At 52.4% G+C, this 16,153-nt stretch overlaps 1 protein-coding gene and 1 pseudogene across 1 annotated transcript; one reads left to right on the forward strand and one right to left on the reverse strand.

The window, feature by feature from the left end:
- The first annotated feature begins 556 nt into the window (after positions 1-556).
- Positions 557-1,533, forward strand: LOC147989756 (uncharacterized; annotated as a pseudogene).
- A 3,368-nt stretch (positions 1,534-4,901) lies between these two features.
- Positions 4,902-10,833, reverse strand: LOC125544759 (calcium-transporting ATPase 4, endoplasmic reticulum-type). Its single transcript, XM_048708511.2, has 8 exons — positions 8,780-10,833; positions 8,487-8,556; positions 8,238-8,359; positions 7,825-8,103; positions 7,276-7,653; positions 6,424-6,533; positions 5,989-6,217; positions 4,902-5,887 (listed from the first exon to the last, which is right to left on the reverse strand). Exons 1-8 carry the CDS (start codon positions 10,184-10,186, stop codon positions 5,309-5,311), a joined length of 3,174 nt encoding a protein of 1,057 aa, XP_048564468.2. The 5' UTR covers positions 10,187-10,833; the 3' UTR covers positions 4,902-5,308.
- Positions 10,834-16,153: the final 5,320 nt, after the last annotated feature.

Below are 16,153 nucleotides of genomic sequence, written 5' to 3' on the forward strand. Positions count from 1 at the left end.
AGCAAAATTTTCATAGTGGCAATTGTGATACGTTGTCAAAAGCTAAGAGTGGCAAAAGTGAAATGAAAAATTATCGTTTTTGCCATGGAATGGCATTTCTGCTGTATTGTCAAAAGCTAGAGTGGCAAAAACAAAATTTTCCCAAAGGGGAAGCGGGAAACAGCCCAGTAAGCTAAGTAACGGACTGGATTTCTTTCCTGTTTCTGCATTGTTCTGCTGGTCAAACTGCGGTTTTCTTTTCTAGTTTTCTTCAGAAATTTTCCGTGTGTTGTTTTTTCCCACACTATTTTCTATGTTTTATGGTAGTTTTTTTGTCTGGATTCTTTCGGCTTTATATTCCTTTTATTTCTCTAACTTCTTTTATTTTAATTATTATTTTTGCATTTTTTACTTGTATAGTTTTTTGCTATTTCTTTCCTACTCTTTTGGTTTTTCCCCTTTCCATTTTTTCTCTTTGAGTTCCAAGGAATGTTTACTTTTTCTCTCGGTTAGCCTTTCACACTTTACCATTCTTCTTTCTTTCTTTTTCCATTTTTGACCAAATGTTGTTTTTTCGATCCCCAAGGTATGTCTTATGCCTATCACTTTATCAGATTTTTTGGTGCCGGATTCGTGGACAAGAGTTACTAGAAAGAAGAAGAGGAATGGCCGGGCGGCAGCGCAGCCGCCGGCGCCGGCGGCCTTCGGGGCGGCCGAGATCCAGGCGGTCAGGCAAGCACGTTTGAATCAACTATTGGGCCATGTTGGGCCTGCGGTTGATAGGGCCGGTGCGGAATCGAGCGTGACTGGGCGTGTGGCCCAACATGCATTCTCGTATCGAAGCCTACGTACGTGTTTTCTGAATCACCGAGCGACGATCGACTGGCTATTGGGATCGGTCCGCCTCCGCCTAGGGTTCGCCGTACCTTCACTCCTGGTTTTCCTGTGCTCGGGGTAGGGCGCGCCGCTAGGAGATTCTGCCCGCCGGGTGACGCCATGGCGGGGCGTGGAAATATGCCGCCATCCAAGCAAGGGGCTGCACCCCCGGCACCGGCTGCAGCAAGAGCGACCGTGGCTCCGGCCCCGGGCCGGGCCGCCGTGAGGCAGCCAGTGGTGCCGACTGGTCAAGCCGCTGGGCGGGGCGGCGACTCTGGCACCGGGCGGAGCGATGCCCAGGTAGCCGGGCGGGATGGCACCCAGGTCGCAGGACGGGAAGGTGCCCCGGTTGCCCCTGTTGCCGGGCGGGGCGGTGCCCCAGTCGCCGGGCGTGGCAATGGCCCTGGTCGTGATGGTTATGGCGGAGGTGCACGGAACTACATCGGTGACGGCTTCCCTTACAACTGCTATGGTCAGTGGGGTGATGATGGATATGATGCGTACGGTGAGGGACAACACCGTGGTTCTTCGTCAGGCGATGGACGTGGTTATGGTTGGCACAATGGCGGTGGAGCGGGGCGCGACTTTCAAGGTCCTCCCGGCAATTTTGTCGAGGGGGTGGCCGGCCCAACGAACCGGTTTAACCGAGGAGCTCACTGTACTTTCCGAGGTGGGTGAGGAGGGGGGCGGCACCCACCTCCACCGCGGCCTCCTCCACCGCCTGTTGCTACGGCCGCGGTGCCACAGGCCGAACCTGTTGCTACGATGCAGATGGCTGCGCCTGCTCTTCCCGAGGTGGCTGTAGACACAGTCCGGGCCTTGGCAGCTGTCAGCATTCCGGTGACCACTACCGCGGGTGTCAAGGGCGGTGATGAAGGTTCTAAAAAGGTTCCGGACAAACGTGATGGTGAGAAGTTATCAAAGTGGGTTATTAAGAAAAAGAAGCTACCGTGTTATAGATGTGGCGAGCCGGGACATTTTGTGGCGGAGTGCACCACAGAATTGTGTGATTATTGTTGTAAATCGCAGCATACAACCGGTGGCTGTCCGTTGCTTTCTGGCCCCAAGCCGGTGGTCAATATCTATGGAGTTTGCTGTCAGGAGCTTATGTTTTTTGAGTCACCGGATGTGGCACCTGTGATACATGTGCAAGAGAGCTCGTTCACTGCTGTTGTCAAGGTTACCAATGGGACTTTAACAGAGGCACAGATTGTGCGACAGTTGCAGGACCTAGTACTAGGCAACCATCAGTGGGACCTTGTCAAGTTGGAGCACCAGACTTACAAGGTTGATTTTCCCACTAAGGAGAATCAGTTACATACACTTAAGTATGGCATGTGCAGATTACAGAGTACAAACATTATCTTGGCCTTTGATGAGTGGAAGGAGAAGGACCCCGAGGGTACACCTTTAGAGAAGTCCTGGGTTCTCTTCTATGGTACACCACACAAATATATTAATCACTTCTTGGTGGCTTGGAGTTTGGGTTCTATCATCGGTAAGACGGAACAGGTTGATATGCCTTTTACTCGGGCACACGGAGCAACGAGGTTACTTGTCAGTGTAGTCAGTTTGGAGTTCGTACCGGATGTGGTCAAGTGGACGCGTGTCGGAGTCATATATGTGCTTGAGCTTTAGATTCAGGAGGGAGATGAGATTCAGGACATGGATACGACTGAGGGTGATGGTGCACCCGGGAATCAGGACAAGGGGCCTGAGAGCGCACCACGGGAGCCGGCTATGGGGCCGGCGTCACATGGTACGACGGACACATCCGCCAAGGAGGCGCCTTCTTCCATGACACCGATGACCTCACTTCGGTTTGGTTCTTTTGGCGCGTGGTCTACGCCTAGTCGATTATGGAGTAACCGAGTTGAGGGGGATGATCCAAAGGAACTCGAGTTACCACCAGTGTTGCCCCTGCTGTTGATTTGCATACGCGTCTCCGAGGGTCGACTCCGGGCCACATGATCTGTCGAGTAGCACTACACCGTTGGTGTGTGTGTGGGGGGGGGGCAAGAGGCCCGCCGCCCCAGGACACCCACGGAGGCTGCTAGTACTATGGGGGAGGGGCGTGGGCAGGAGGCCCGCAGCCCCGCGGCGGTTCCTAGTCCTGTGGAGGAGGGGCACGGGGTGGAGACCTGAGGCGTACTCTCACCACGGGGCAGTCCCGGGTGGCACGGCCAGGAGAGTGGGCAGGAGGCCCGCAAATCTTCTTCTCCGATGTCTTCTCTACGCCGCGCTGATGGCTTGGGGGGGGGGGGGTGAGACTGTTGAGCAGGTGGCTCCAAGGTCTCTTTCTCCCATTACTTTGGCTGGGGATACTCGCTCGACCGCGCCTTACCCCTCCTCACCGGCAATTGGGGAAGGGCGTCGGAGCAGGGATCACACACCTCGGCAGAGGACTATGGAGGAGCTTGTCGCTTTCGGTGGCATTTCGGATCCGGTCACGGCTGGCAGGCGTGTCAGCAGTCGGATCCAGGGTCAGCCAAATGTAGATGACATGCAGTTAGCGCGCGCCAAGAGGGTGGCCATGCTTCGAGATGTCGAGGCAACTACAGATATGTCTTTTGATAAGCGTTGTTCAACTATGCATTTCACCGAGCATGGGATTATTGATATGGCAAACGACTTAGGAGTTACTTTGGGTTCAAATGAAAAAGAGATAGCGAAATCTGTTAATGATCTTTTAGATTTAAAAGCAGAGCGGGCTTCTGAAATAATTCGAAATCTCGTATCAATTAAACCCATGAATAACGAAGACATGAACAATCTAGGAATTGTAGCCCTTGAAAGTTGTGGCCGCTAAGAAAGTGTTGAGGCGGCTGCAGTTAGCGACCATGAAGCTGTAACTGGTACTCTCTCTGTTCTGAATTACTTGTCTTGGATTTGTCTAAATACATTCGTATTTAGACTCATTTTAGTGGTAGATACCCCGTATCTAGACAAATCTAAGACAAGTAATTCGGAATGGAGGGAGTAGATGACACTGCTAGGGTCACGAGCTTCATGGCTCGCCGACGGCGGGCTAGGACGTGGCCAGCGGGAGGCAGTTTTGGCTTCTGCCTCGTGCGAAACGAAGTTGCGCGTGCGGGAAAGGTTGTGTGACAAAGGGATGGCGCTGGAGGGCAGGATCTAGCGGTTATGAGCATCCTAATTCTACGGCGCGGAAGGCAAGTTATCCAGCGCTCGGGCTGGTCGGCCGGCGCCTAGCGTTGGCCGACATTTTTTTAATTTGTAAACAAATTTTTAAAATGAAAATATTTTTTGAACTTGTGAACAAATTTTGTAAATAGAAACATTTTAAAAATTTAAATTAATTTTTGCACTTTTTTAATTCCCAAACATTTTTTGAAAATGCTGACAATTTTTAATGAGAACATTTTCTCAAATTCCAAAAACAAATGGAACATGAACATATTTCGAAAATTTCTGAACAATTTTTGAAATTCCAAACACTTGTTAAAATGAAACTTTCTGAGAAAAATGAAAAATAAATAATAATAAAAAACTAAAGAAATCAGGTAAAAGAAACAGCCGGAAAAAGAAAATGGAAAACAAGTGAAAACCGAACTGGAGCCTTCTAGAAGGCTTGAAACCGGACTAAATGAGTCGGCTCAACTCGCATTCGCTCGCTTCCCAACCTTCGCAAATCCCCAGCACTTTTACGCAAAATGCGTCAAATAGGGTTTTGCCGCTCCATAGCGCCTAGTGTAGGAAATGGCAAGCCAAAACTTCGTGTCTTCTGAACATGGAGCCAACTAAGGTATTTGAGTCTAGCTATTAGCGATAGCTAACAAGCATTGCCTGTTCTTCACTGCTACAAGTGGCAGGAGGCCTGTGCTGGGAGTTGTGCTTGAGAACAAGCAGGTTGTGCTACAAAAAAGTTCTTGCAGGTGTATGAACTACAGCATCTGAAAGCAGATAACAACAGAGCAACCAATGAAATCACCACAACTAAGTACTCTGCTTCTTCTCATCATACGCTCCAAAGAACTGTAATTCATAGGATATGCAAATACATAGACACATTTAAAACAGCAGCATTAACAGCAATCAGAAATGTCTGTTCCCTTGTGATGTATAATTATTTGCACTCCAGTTCGGCAAATAGCTCGCAGCAAAAACAAAGCAATATTCCAACACTCAGAGACCAAGGGACCACTACCTACATATAATTCACAGGATATATAATCAAAGGTTTGCAACCTATAACAACTAAAAAGAAACAAGAACAGAGCTGCTAAGTTCAGTCTCCGCGAAAAGCGAGCTTTGTTCAAGAACCCTTTTATCTACTTCAGTTTCTTATATATATATTATACGCTGAATAAACATCCTTCCTTTGGCGACCACTGTTATATGGTCCGAACATTCTGAACAAATTGGAATTTTTTTGTTGATGATTAGTTACCGCGGCGTCTGGAACAACCGCTGTTAGCCACCGCCGCCTCCTTCACTCGCCCTTCTGCTTTTTTAAACGCCGCTTGGGGCCTGAGGCGGTCGTGCACCTGCCCACGAACTTGAGGACCTCGTCGATGAGCACCACGGGGAGGGCCACCAGCAGCACCAGGAGCCATTCATTCAGGCTGAGCGGCACGATGCCAAACACTTGCGCGAGGAACGGCACGTAGAGGATGAGGAAGTGCAGCCCGAATGACACCGACATGGCCAGGAGCAGCCACGGGTTGACCCACGGAGGCATCCTCAGCAGGCTCGTGTCCTCAGAGAGGGCGTTGAGCGAGTTGAACATCTCGATCGCCACGAGCACGGACAGCGAAAGCGTCGTCGCCTTCACTTTGCCTGCCTGGAAGTAGTCGCAGGGGTTGTCGTCGAAGGTGAAAGTTCTAGCTCCAGCAGTGAAGGGCGCGGCTGTGAAGTTGTCCCAGGTAGAGCACTGGCCCCAGTTTGAGAGCTGCGAGTAGCTGACAAGTGTGTGGCCGTCTCCAGTGAGATCAATGCCCATGAAAGATCCATGGGTGTACCAGATGACAAAGATGCCAACGGTTGCAACCCCCACGTAAAGGCCAATGACCTGCAAGTTATGTATAGCCGGTGAGAAAAATTAATCTCAAAAAGAAAGAAAGGCAGAGATTTCTACAAGGGATCAAACAGATATGTGGTGTGATCAATTACCAGATAACGGAACAGAATCCAGGGAGTGATCAGTGAGTCGTCGCTCCTCCTTGGTGGTTTCTTCATGATGTCCTTGTCAGGAGGATTGAAACCCAAAGCAGTCGCAGGGGGGCCATCAGTGACCAGATTTACCCACAGAAGTTGAACAGGTATCAACCCCTCAGGAATACCCAAAGCAGAGGTAAGGAAGATCGAGGCAACTTCACCAATGTTTGAGGAAATCATATATCTGCAGCAGTGAAGAAAGACTTTCAGAATACTCAAGCAGCATCATGTTTTCCAACAACTGAATGTAAAATCTAGATAGATGGCACAAGCAGTCCTACTCATGCCCGATTCAGGAACATTAGCTTTAGCAAGTCATATGGTACTGAAATTGCAAGCAATCGCAAAACTGCCAATAAGAAGTGGGAGCAAGGCTCTCAGTGCACAAACCTTATGAAAGCTTTCATGTTGTTGTAAATAGATCTGCCTTCACCAACAGCAGCAACAATGGTACTGAAATTGTCATCAGCTAGTACCATGTCAGAAGCCTCTTTGGCGACCTGAAAAAAAACAATGATTTTTCAGATGCTGCTGCCCAAATTATAAGCTGAACAAAAGCCTAATTTTGCATATATCACTCTTCTCTTAGAACCTCTAAAGTCGTGCTTTACAATCTGACAACCAAATGTTGTTTTACTGGTCCAACTCAAACAGTATTTTGCACCCCCCTCTGTAAATTAATATAAGATAGTGATCTAAACGATCTTACATTAGTTTACAGAGGGAGTAGTTAGCTTAAAAGCAGTAACAGGCGAGGGCTAGGGCTGGTATCAATACATTTCAGAGGTTTCTGAAGTACAAAGGTTGAAAGACAAACAATGGTTTTGAAAATATCAATAGTTTTTGTCAGGAAAACCAATGAAAGAAGTGATTTTATAGCAGAAAACCTTGAAGACTCTAAAGTGCAAAATGATGGATAATTCCGATATGCTACCTTGTAAAGGGGTTAGCACCTATATTCTCTGCTCTGGATCATGAAATATGTAATATGTGATGGTGGTTCCTAGTTTTCTCTTAATTCTGCAACAGCGCATCTACAGTTTAGTATTTGTGATCAGCCTAGGTATGTTTTGTGAAGCCTGCTAAACTTGTGGTTTGCAATCACGCTCTGGTGTAAGGTTGTACGGTGTGTACAAACTTTTTTCATTTGACATTATAGAAAAATGGGCACTTCCCCTGATTCAAGAGAGAACCAAAAAGGTGGTTCAAAAGCAGTTAACATTGTGTGCATTAAGAATATACCTCAGTGCCAGTGATACCCATTGCTATACCAATGTCAGCAAGTTTTAGAGCAGGGGCATCATTTACTCCATCTCCAGTCATAGCAACAACCTCACCGTCTTCTTTTAACAGTCTCACAATCTCTTGCTTGTGCCTGGGCTCTGCCCTAGAAAACAGAAGGCCACCTTTCCTTCGCAACAGTGTCTTCTTATCCTCAAGTGCCATGAACTCCCTCCCCGTAAAGCTCTTCAAGCTAATGTCTTCATCAGGTGAAAATACACCGATTTCATGGCATATCGCCTCAGCAGTTTCTTTGTTGTCTCCTGTAATCACCATAACACGGATGCCCGCAGCTCTGCAGTCCTCAATAGCATCAAAGACCTCTTCCCTCGGAGGATCCTGTTAAAACATTCAGAATAAAGACTTGTCAGCAATTGCAAGGAATCATATCCAGCAAAGCATACTGACAAATCATGGTCCCCAGCCAAAATATTTTTCTAGATTACAAATTATAAAGTGTAGAGCAGCATTGGTTACAAAACATATCCACAATGAGGAGCACAGTCTTACCCTTAGGCCAGCAAGACCAACAAATATCAGGTCAGTTTCAATAGCCGCATAATTGGCTGGATCCAGCAAAAGCTTGTGAGCAGGGTGGTATTCGCCATCATATGTTGCGAATTCACCAAGATCCTCCTTGTATGCAAATCCGAGGCACCGCAGAGCTTTTGTTGACAATTCATGGAGACTAGCCAAAATAGCTTTTCTTGATTTCTCATCTAATGGCACAACTGAACCATCCTGGAGCTGGATATGGCTACTCCTCTCCAGCAAGGTTTCAACAGCTCCCTGCATCAGGACACATCATCATGCACTTAGTGTCACTCCAGCGAACATAAAACAATTGGTGCTATAACGCGGGATAATTTTATTTAACATGTCAGTGGGAAATGGCCGTATAGCAAGAGATACGACATTCACACCTTCACAAGTAAAGTGTTGCCTCCTGATTTGGAGGTGACAATGATTCCCATTGATTTCCTCATACGGTCGAACTCGAGCGTCGCAATCCTTTTGGCAGCATTGCTCCACCATCGGCAGCAGCCTGACAGCAAACAATATCACAAAATTTCTCAGTATATAATTGTCGGTTAACTCAGCAGCACGTATCAGAAAATACCAAAATGGTAAGTTATGTTATGCTAAGCTCGAAAGCATGCATTGATGCTTACCTAATGTCTCGGACGGATCCACCGACAGACCGTTCTTTCCTTCAGGTACACCCATTTTCTCAACCAGGACCTACAAGAAACCAACCAACAAATCAATCATCATGGGAGCCTAAGAATGGAATGTCTTCCAACATCAGTACTGTCTGAATTTGAACTGACACGACCTAAACTCCAGTGATAACTGTATCCTAAACTGTTCAGTTTTGGATCAAGTAAGCACCACCGTATTCTCGAACTAAAATACTGTAAAATTCAAGGAAACTGAGAATAGCATGAACTGTACCAATCCTCACCTTCAAAGCAGCCTCTGTCGGCATTCCGGTGGAAACATACTGGTTTGAAGAATGTGAGACACTGGCATCATTGCACACAGCGGCAACCTTTGCGATCATCTCAAGATTTGCATCCATCCTCCCAGCAGGCCAGTCATAAATTTTCCCATCACGGGGATCATACGAAGTGCCGTCCACCTTGAAGCTCCTCACTTTCCCTGGGGCATCACCGATGGCAACGAGCTTTGAGACTGACATCTGGTTGGTGGTCAGTGTCCCGGTCTTGTCGGAGCAGATCACGGTGGTGCAGCCGAGAGTCTCCACACTGGGCAGCTTCCTGACAAGCGCGTTCTTGGCGGCCATCTTCCTCGTTCCGAGGGCGAGGCAGGTGGTGATCACAGCAGGCAATCCTTCGGGTATGGCGGCGACGGCAAGCGCCACGGCGATCTCAAAGTAGTATGTGCACTTCTCGAACGAGAAGCGTATGTTCCTGGGCACCCATCCGTCGAGCTCGAAGGTCAAGAAGTACTTGACGTTGATGAGCCACACGAGGATGCATATGAGGCCGATGATCTTGGTGAGCGCCTCGCCGAACTCGTTGAGCTTCTTCTTGAGCGGCGTGTCATCGTCCTCCTGCGAGGCCTCGTGGATCTGCGAGTGGATCTTGCCTATCTCGGTGGCCATCCCGGTGTGCACGACGAGGCAGACGGCGGAGCCATTGACGACGGTGGTGCCGGCGAACACCATGCACTCCTTGGCCTGGATGTCGGCGTCCTCGGCGGGCACGGCGTGGGCCGTCTTGTTGACGGAGTTGGTCTCGCCGGTGAGGGAGCCCTGCTCGACGCGGAGCGTGGAGGAGACGAGGCGGAGCACCCGCATGTCGGCGGGCACCTTGTCCCCGACGCGGAGCATCACGACGTCGCCCGGGACGAGGTCGCGGGCAGGGAGGGCGGGCGCCCACTCGCCGTCGCGGAGCACGGCGGCGTGGTCGGACTGGATCTGGCGCAGCGCCTCGAGCGCCTTCTCGGCGTTGGTCTCCTGCCACACCCCGACGGCGGCGTTGACGACGAGGATGAGGAAGATGACGAGCGGCTCGACGAAGGCCGAGAGCGTGAGCGCGCCGGCCGACGAGGAGAGCGCGAGCGCGAAGGAGACGGCGGCGGCGGCGAGGAGGATGCGGACCAGCGTGTCCTCGAACTGCTGCGCCACGAGCTGCAGCACGGAGGGGCCCGGGTGCTCCAGCAGCTCGTTGGGCCCGTGCGCGCGCAGCCGCGCCGCCGCCTCCGACGACGACAGCCCGCGGTCACGGTCCGTCCCGAACCGCTTCTCGCACTCCTCCACCGTCCGCGCCCACGCCGGGAACGGCGCCGCCATCTCCCCCTTCCCCTCCTCCTTCACCGCCGGCGCGTCGTGCCCCGCCTCGCCCATCGCGGACCGCGCCGAGGAAAGGAGTCGCCTTTGACGGAAGGCCCCCTCCGCCGGCGGCGATCTCAGCAATGCGAAATCGAGAGGCGGCCTCGCGGAATCCGCCCCGGGGACGGCGAGGACGCGGTCTTATACCCCGCGCACGCCCACAGATGTCGCTGGCGTCCGGGGCGAGATCTCTTGCTTGGCCTTGGGGCGAGGCGGTTGTTAGCGTGCGGAGCCGGGATTCCCTCCGCCCCGCAACGAACCAATCAACACAACACAGAACCCAGACCCAAGCCCAAACGCAAAGCCGCCGCCACGCACGCGCCGCGCCGCCTCCCCCGGAGTTCCCTGTCTCCGGCGGCGGGCGGCGGGTTCGTGAGTCACCGGACGGAGAGGGGAGTGGAGGGGGTGGTTGGGTGAGGGGGGCAGAGGTGGTGGTGGTGGTGGGCAGGTGGGAAGGGCACGCCTGGCGTCCCGCCACGAGTACTTGTAGCCGCAGCAGCAGCACTCGCGCCGCGCCGCGCCGCGCAGGCCAGGGGGCGAGGAAGGTGGCAGGAAGCTTCGTGCGGGCGATGGGTGGTAATGGCGGTCGGATCGGCGGTACTAGGTGCGTGCGGGTGTGATGCGATGGGGCGGGTGCGGCCACTCTCAACCGCTGCCGGCCAAAAGCGGCACGAGGGGTAGAGTCGTCCTGCTCACAGTAATAGCACCAGCACTACCACTGCCACTACTCTGATCCTTGTTCACCATCATCAATGGCGGCATCTGCTCGCCCGCCTGCTCCTCTCCCTGCCTCCGCCATCAATGGCGGTATCCGCTTCCATGCTCTTCTGCGCGGCCGTGCACACGCATGCCAGCCGGACCGACTCCTCGTGCCAAAGGAAATGCATTGATGAGGAAGGCGTTCTACAGCATGAACAGGTTTTTACCAGAGCGAGGGTGCTGGTGAGGAGCCATTTTTTTGGATTTTGCTATTTATGCGGGTGCATTTGTTCGAGATTAAAGTAACGCTTGCGTACTGTTTCATCGGAATCTGCTATTTATATATGCGGGCGCATTTGTTCAAGATTAAAGCAACACTTTCGTACTATTTGATCGGAATTTGCTATTTATATATGCGGGTGCATCGCAGTGAAACATGAAGTGTTCGCCTGAAAAGGATGCAGCACAAGCAAAACACCCGTGACCGAAGAATTATTGGACCGGACGGGATGGCACTCGTCCATTGACATTTGCAACACATGAGGAGTTTGAGCCAGATGACATGTCGTAATCTAGTCAGGCTGCTGGTAAATAAACCCTAGGGTCCGGAGTAGTAGTAGCAAAAAAGTACTCGTCGAGCAAGGAATATGCCCCCCGCATGCAGACGGACGGCGGATGCATTTTTTGCTCTGCAGAGTTTTCCGATCCCGCCAATAATCCCAAGGCGAGGCGAGCTTCCGCGCTGTTTCCTCCATCCATCCATCCATCCACGTCGCTGATCTATCCTTCGAACTGACCCCAGAATAATCCTTCGCTTCAGCCTTGACCCGCCCCCTTTTGCGCACTGCCCACCCGGCCCCACCCGCGGCGGCAGCAAGGCCCCAAGCCGGGCCCACAGGGAGGTGGCACCCACGCGAAAGGCGTGAACGGGCGGCGTGCGGTGCTGCTGCCGCGGCGTGAGCAGAAAGGCGCCGCCCCCGCGTTCCGTTTCCTTCCGAGGAATGGCTTTCGCATGCGCCCTCCCACATCATCATCATCAGGCCAACTCCACCGCGCGACCCCAAACAGACATCCGTTTTTTTTCTTTTTTTATTCTTTTATATATGGATTTGGGATCGTGTCCGGGCCTGTCCTGAGATGCGGTGGCCGTGCGCCCATCACGCGGGCGCATCCTTTTGCCCCATCCTATCTGTGTCTATTTTAAAAAAAAGGACGTTTCAAATGCCAAAGCCCCAATTCACGGCCCCAGTTCATCACGCCGGCAACAGCACCTCCTTCAGGCCTTCGGCGTCGAGCATCTCCTTCTGCTTGGCCTCGAACCAGGCCCTCGTCTTGTCGCTCATCTTTAACAAGTCCACGCTCATGATCGCAAGGGCCACCTTCTTCGCTTTGGTGGCGTCATTGGTGGCCTCGATGTCGAGCTGCCTCTACCTGGCCTTGACGTTGTCGGCCTCGATCTCGAGCTGCCTTTGCCGGGCGGCCTCTTCCATGTCGAGCTGCCTTTGCCGGGCCGCCTCCTCCATGTCTATCTTCCTCTTCTTGGCCGCCTCCTCCATCTCAAGCTTCTGTCTTTGGAGGTCTAGGTATTGCTTCATTTGCTCGTCCTTGCTTTGCCGCTTCTTCTCATCCCTCACATCCTTATGTGACATCATGCCATGCAAAGTCTCATGCAAGGCCATGGTTGAGGCGTCACGTATGTCGTCCACCTTGGAGTTGGTCTTGCCCCTCGGCCTCTTCAACGCCTCGCCATCCCCACCTCCGGCGAACTTGGCCGTTTTCTTGCCTCTCTTCCTTTGAAGTTCACGGTATTGATCCTTGAACTTAGGGCAATTGTTGATGAGCGTCCAACAATGCGTAAGAGTGAATGGCTTGTCATTGTGCCGGGCCTTGAATGCCTCCGAAGATTGAAATGCCTACACCACATGATCAACAACAAGTGAACATGCAAACATATACACGGCCGAAGTATCATGGCCGTAGTAAGGAAAGGGCTAGAAAGAGAAGAGCATACCATGTCCCCAACGCCGAGACCACTCACGGGTCGTGCTTCAACGCTCTCAAATGCGGCACAATACTTGTTGCACTCTTGTTGGATGAACAACCATCTTTTTTGAATCGAACCGATGCCACGGTTGCTTGTAATTTGGTAGGGCTCAAACATCTTCCTTTCATGAAATGTTTTGTGGACTCTCGTCCAAAAAACAATGCCATTTTGTTGCACGCCGGTCCTTGGATTTTGGCTAATCTCCATCCAACATTGACAAATCAACTTGTCCTCATCTTGTGTATATGAACCGGTGCGAATACTCTTCCGCTTCTTTTGTGCTTCCGCTCTTTGGGTGAGCTCGTCTATGAACAATGGAGCGCCACTAATATCAACATCATTGGCTTCATCTTCATCTTCACCTTCGACATAGATGTCGTCGTCTTCATGCCACGAATCACCATGGTCATAGTCAGCACGGTCGTCGGCCTCCTCATCGGGCACGTACTGGGCGCGGCCATCCTGACTTTGGGTCTCCTCGGGGTCGTAGGCACGGCCATGCCCACCCTAGAAGATCACGTCCTCCATGTACTGGTTGTAGAAAGGGGTCGTCCACCATCGGCGTTGAGGTTGGCATTCCGTCAAACAACACGCGGGGGGCCGGCATGGTGCCCGTGAACGGTGCACGCGCCTGCTTTCTTTGCATCTCGACGGACGGCCGCCCGCCGCTGCTGGACCCAGGCGTGACGTTGAGGTCGATGACGGCCGCGAGGCGTGGTGTGGACGGCGCGAACAAGCCCACGTCCGGCGACGCCGAGAAACGGGTCTAGCCGTCGTGCCTGGGCGGAGGAAAGCCGGGCGACATGGGCGCGGCGCGCGACGTCGGCGACTGGCAGTGCGTAGGCCGGGCGACCGACGAGCCTGTGCTCGCCGGGCCGACGGCCGCTGCATGGAACCCCGCCGGACGGCCCATGCCAAGCATGAGGATGGCGTGCGCTTTGTTGACGAGGTCCTCCTTCTCGTCGGCAGCGGCCTTGCGCCGCGCGGCCTCCAGCTCCTCGCGCTGGGCGGCGAACTTGGCCGCGGCGGTATTGATCTTGACGGCCGCTCTCCGTTCCCTCCTCTTCACCGATTCCGCGTCCAACTTGACGATCTCCTCCGGCGTGCACTCCGACCGCGGCTTCCTTGGCGCCTTCTTCTTCACCTTTGCGGTCGGGTCGACGGCCAGGCCGCCGGAACTCGACGGGGCGTCGGCCATGGACGAAGGAGAGAGGGGGCGGCGGGAGGGTTTGAGGGAAATGGCGCCAAATGGGCGTGGGGGCCGGAAGGGGGGGTTGGTTTCTCCCACCGACAGGCGGGCCAGGGGAGGACAAGCGCGCGCGTCCCGCCCGTCCGCGCGCTATCCGTTTCACCCCAAAACCGGCGCAACTTTGGGCCCGGGATGGGTCGAAAGCGGACACAAAGCGGACAAAAGTCCGTTTGCGCCCGCGCGCTGGGCCGTCTCGTTTGTTCCTTTTACCCCAAACGGATGGAGGCGGATAGAATAGGGTCGCGCGGTGGAGTTGGCCTCATCATCATCATCATCATCATTGGCGCTCGCTTTTCTCCCCCGTTGTTTCGTTTCTTGGAGGTGGCAGGAGCTGCTTTCTGCTAGCATGTCTGACGGTTTGTTGATGCAGTTTTTAGTTGGATGGTGGCGGTGAAGGGTGGGCGGGTGCAGAAGAACCTGCTCCTGCTACTGCTAGATTTGATGTAATCGAGCCCCGGCTGCTATCTGTTTTTAAGCTTAATTGGTTGCTGTGCGGGTGTACTACTTAGCAAGGTCAAACTGGTTTGGCTCTGGAATAATTGAGGGACGTTTTCAATCAGAGTGCCGCCTGCCTCGAACTGTATGGATCTTCTTTTTTCGCTCTGATGAAAACATCAACCGTTATAAAATGGTGGGGGGTATTTTTTATTCTTCTTTTTTGAGCTGGGAGAGAGGGATCTTTTCGGCATACTCGATGATGCGCCGGTGTGCATTTACATTGTCAAACCAGCCTTTTTTTCCAGCTAGATGAATAATGTCGCCTTCTTCTCCAAACAATACTGCAGCGGATGATAGAGAAGCTTCGTTGACCTCTGCTTGATCATCGTTGTCGTGGCCTGAATGGACGGAGGGTCGATGGACCGCGACGTCGAGTCATGGCCCGGTGATTTGCATGTCTGACTTGTCCGCAGCCATACTCCTAGTACGTAGTACAAACCAAGCCACTCGAAATATATTCTTCACATCCTTTTCCACCGGCGATGTGTACACTACATCCATTGATTTTTGATCTTTCTTGGCCTGCACGTAACGCCCAGGCTTTCTTGTTTGTTCTTGGCAGCGAAACGGAATTGACTGACTGATCACTGATGACGAGGCTAAGAGGACCGCGCGCTGGACCGACTTTGAAGCTGTGACGCTGGCGTCCGAATGTTACTCGTACAAGGCACACTCTTATGTTGATCGACCTCTTTTCCTTGCACGGACAGCCATCCGTCGATCATTTTGAAACTTCTCTCCACGTCCAAATTCTTCTTTCTTTTTTCGCGGACATTTTCCTCACATCGCAATGCTTGAAACAGATTCTCTCTCTCTCGGGCAGCAGCAAGAAATGTATTTTTTGCTGCCTAGTAGGACAGCAATAATGAGTGACTAGTCTCTCTCGAGCACAAGTCGTCGAAGAAGGCTGTAGACAGTTGCAGACAAAAGCATGGTCTACGAGCCCCCTTCCTCGAAACGTCGCGCATCGTCCACAGCATGGACGCCATAGAGACGGACACGAGCCATGACCTTGCGGTGGAGTGCCACCCAAGGCTTGCCTACTGTTTTGCAAAAAAAAGGAGAAAAGAAAGGGACCTGCCTACTGCAGCACTGCTTTTGCCTCCGGCCATGGGCAGCACTACACCAGGAACGGCAAAGATATCACGGTGTCCGAGGCAACGGCCGGAGTCAAATGCTCTCTCGAGGCCGCGATTAGACGCCCGTGTCTGCGTCAACGACGACGGACGGCTGCTGTTTCCTCCGTTCTTCAATTTTTGGGCGGGGCTGGCTGACGGTTCTACCCTCTGGCCGCGGCTACACGTATTCTACTGCTCGCCCATACGCCCCGGCGCAAAGCAAAATGCTGTGCTCTACGGCGGACATTCCCTCGGCGGCTGGGGAGACGATCTACATGTTTGCCATCGAGAACGACGGTCGACCGATGTAGCCGCACCTTTTTCTCGAAGTGGCGCCGGACGTCGACATCGCATATGGTAGTAGGTGTCTCTTC

Source organism: Triticum urartu, chromosome 1A (genome assembly GCF_056163025.1).
Source record: "Triticum urartu cultivar PI428250 chromosome 1A, HENAU_Tu73, whole genome shotgun sequence".
NCBI classification, from domain to species: domain Eukaryota; kingdom Viridiplantae; phylum Streptophyta; class Magnoliopsida; order Poales; family Poaceae; genus Triticum; species Triticum urartu.